At 33.5% G+C, this 3,575-nt stretch overlaps 1 protein-coding gene across 1 annotated transcript in view; it reads right to left on the reverse strand.

Moving 5' to 3' along the window:
- Positions 1–1,185: 1,185 nt before the first annotated feature.
- LOC144975592 (uncharacterized) overlaps positions 1,186–3,575 on the reverse strand; it is a 4,138-nt gene continuing 1,748 nt past the window's right edge. Inside the window, exon 2 of the mRNA XM_078919756.1 lies at positions 1,186–3,575. This exon is cut by the window's right edge and continues 303 nt beyond it. Coding sequence (XP_078775882.1) covers positions 3,399–3,575 — 177 coding nt within the window. The 3' untranslated portion in view covers positions 1,186–3,398.

Genomic DNA, 3,575 nt, shown 5'->3' on the forward strand with positions numbered 1-3,575 from the left:
GGGAATTTTTTGCTTTAAGATACATATCTTTATGACTGAGCATTCATAATGTCAATAATAAGAATGGATATTTTTGTTCATTTATTTGTTTTATTTTTCATTTTCTTCCAAACTTTTATCTGTTTCCACCTTTTAAAATATTTTTCATCTCACTGAATATGCAAAGTGTAATGTCCAGTATTTTGTTACTTACATTTTAAGGACATTTAAGGAAAATGTAGTCTATTTGAAAGGCCTGATACTGATTAATATGGGAGCGGGGGGGGGGGGTAGTGGCCGAGTGGTTAAGGCATTCCACTGTGATCCGGAATCTCCGGAGGTTCAGTCCCGCTACAGAAAATTTCTTTTTTTTTTATCCGTGGGCAAGAATATTAACACCCAATTTGCTTACTTGGACAACATGGGTGATTCCTGTTGACATCAGGCATCCTGTTTGATGGATTATCTATATTCCTTCATGAAATGCCTAGGCGACGATATCTTATGATGCGGAAATATATATATATATATATATATATATATATATATATATATATATATATATATATATATATATATATTTTTTTAAATACTGATGTAATATAATATATGAAACTCAAATGACTTGTAAAGTAGATAATGAAAAAAAAAGTGTGGAAGTCTTGACAAAATCAAATCATATTTATTGTAAGACAAAAGAAGTGTCGACTAAATATTTAGACTATACATCTTCAGAAATCTCAAACACAAAATAATAACATATACTATGAAATATTTGGCGATTAAATGAAACGTAAACAGTATATAATATGAACACTTAGGTACACCATTATTATTCAGTAACACAAGTCGAAGTAATACTAAACTCCTAGAAGCTGTGGACTGTAAATAGTAAGGAACAAACCTGAATATAAATACTCCAAAAGCAAAACAAGAACAAAATACCAAACATAGAACGTTTCGGGGCTCAAAACCCTTCTTCAGCCAACAAAAAAATAAACAAAACAATGAAAATATTTATACAATACTAATACATCATCATCGTTATTTTTATTATTATTATAATTATTATTATTATTATTATTATTATTATTATTATTATTATTATTATTATTATTATTATTATTATTTTTATTATTATTATTATTATTATTATTATGATTTTTATTATTATTATTATTATTACTATTATTATTGTTATTATTATCATCATCGTCATCATCCTCATTATCATCATCTACAGTAATTAATCACAATATATCATTAAAATACAACGATCATAGTTCTCTAAGTAAATTATACATTAATGCTATTTTCTAAGGAACATGTTAAACATCACAATTATATATTATAAGGCAAACATTGTTATGCTTTAAAACCTATTATTTCATTGTAGCAGCAACAATCATAAATTCACTGTTATAATATTATTATTCATGTGAATACATGAAAATAGTAGATCCTTGAAAACATTTGCATGATACGTAATATTATCTAGATCTAGCTATGCTTAATAATCGGACATGAACGTTGAAAAATTATGTTCAATATAATCACTATCTAGATAGATAGCTGCAAAATATTGATCATCAAAAAAAAATGTCTGATTTTTTGTACACCTACGCTCAAGTACCAGCTGCCAGAATTTTTAAATTGTTAAAATGATTATAGCGTAATCCCAGAATTGCCAATGCAAAATCTTGGGTTTTTTCTGATCTTGTTAAAAAAAAACCCATTATAGCGCAGTATCCACTGAATGTGCTCGAAGCGCTTTGCAAATGAGTCCGAAGCCATACTTAGAATATAAAACGAGACACCATGTCTGTAAGACGGTATAATAATTTTTTTTCTTCGGCACACAACGCTGTTACTTGCGTACACTTATTTTAAACTTGGGTATGAAGCGGGAATGTCAGCAAAGAGCCTCTTCGAAAGACTCAACTCTCCTTCGCCAAGAGAAGGACCCTTACAAGCATATCCGAACATAAATGTCATACAAGCAGACAACTAATCCCACAATACTCATTCTTTTTTTCAAAGACTTTCCACATTGAGAGAGTGGAACAATCATTCAAATAAAGCCGTTGAAGATCCGAGAGAAGAACTGCCCTACGGAACTGAGCTCCCCAGGAATGAATGGGTAACACTGAACAGAGCAAGGGCAAAACTTGGGAGAACAGCTGGAAGCATGAATAATTAGGGGCTGGCTGAGACTAGCTTGTGTACATGTGGATGCCCATAGAAGACGATGGAGCACATCCTTAGAGAATGCCAGGATGGGCTCAGCTGCACTGACCATGACATAATAGTCCCCTCCCCAGATGCTGTGGAGTGGGTTCGGTGTTGGAGCGACAAGCTATGATGATGGTTTGGAAGAAAGAGCAAAATGCCGGTCACAGAGATCTCTCTTGAATTGTGGGGTGCAGAAAATGCTACTCAAATCGACTTTTATGAACATAGCAGGAACCAGCATGCAACATAAAACATTTAAAGCGAGTAAAAAGGGGAAATAGATGAGGAAGAAAACGGAAGAAGAAGAAGAAGAAGAAGAAGAAGAAGAAGAAGAAGAAGAAGAAGAAGAAGAAGAAGAAGAAGAAGAAGAAGAAGACAGAAGAAGAAGAAGAAGAAGAAGAAGAAGAAGAAGAAGAAGAAGAAGAAGAAGAAGAAGAAGAAGAAGAGGGGGATGAGGCGGAGGAAAAGGTTGTGGTGGTGGAGAAGGCAAAGAAGGAGGAGGCTGAGGAAGAGGAGGAGGAGGAGGAGGAGAGTTTCATTGGGATATGTAAGGCAGCAAGTAATCTTTTACTCGGTATCAAAAGTCCAATTACTTCTGGAATAAAACAAAATGTCTCACAATCTATACCATTTAAACTAACTCATAAATCCTTATTCTCACTCCATGCATCTTGACGTTCAGATCCAAGATTCGGTATTATGTCGGGGATAACCAGATTTTGAAAACTGAATTGAAGGTGATTGCGGTTAAAATTGCACATTTTGAGGCCTAACTCACTCCACCCCACGCACAATCATAAATCAAAATGGGGGATCGACAGGTCACATGAAAATTTGAGAATTACGGTAAAATCTTCGATATGACAACTTTGAAGTGTGTCTATTAAAATAATCGTCAAATATGTATTTCTTTATATATTTTTTTTTTTGAAATTTTGTGTACACAAAGTTCAATAAATTGGTTTGATTATAGTGAAATTTCAGACTTTCATCAGTTATATTCCCGCAGTTACAGGCTACTAAACTCGTCCACTTATTTTTCTCATATAATGTATATGTAATATATATTCAAGAAACATTTCATAATCTCGCCCTTAAAATGATTTGTTAGTATCTGACTCATCCCGATATGATACCGAATTGATATTGTTGGTCACGAATTTCACACTTAAAATGGTCGGCCAAAATTATCTATTTTTCAACATTAGATAAACAAATTCCGTATAGTTGATTTGTCCATCACCGTCCACATCTACTTCACTAATCATCTCCTCGGCGTCCTTCTCCGACAGAATCTCCCCAAAGGTGCTCATGGCCTGACGAAGTTCAGAAACTGTTATAAACCCGTCCCCATCCCTGTCAAA

This window comes from Berghia stephanieae, chromosome 6 (genome assembly GCF_034508935.2).
Source record: "Berghia stephanieae isolate SIO BIC M18660-M18661 chromosome 6, UCSD_Bste_1.3, whole genome shotgun sequence".
Classification (NCBI taxonomy): domain Eukaryota; kingdom Metazoa; phylum Mollusca; class Gastropoda; order Nudibranchia; family Aeolidiidae; genus Berghia; species Berghia stephanieae.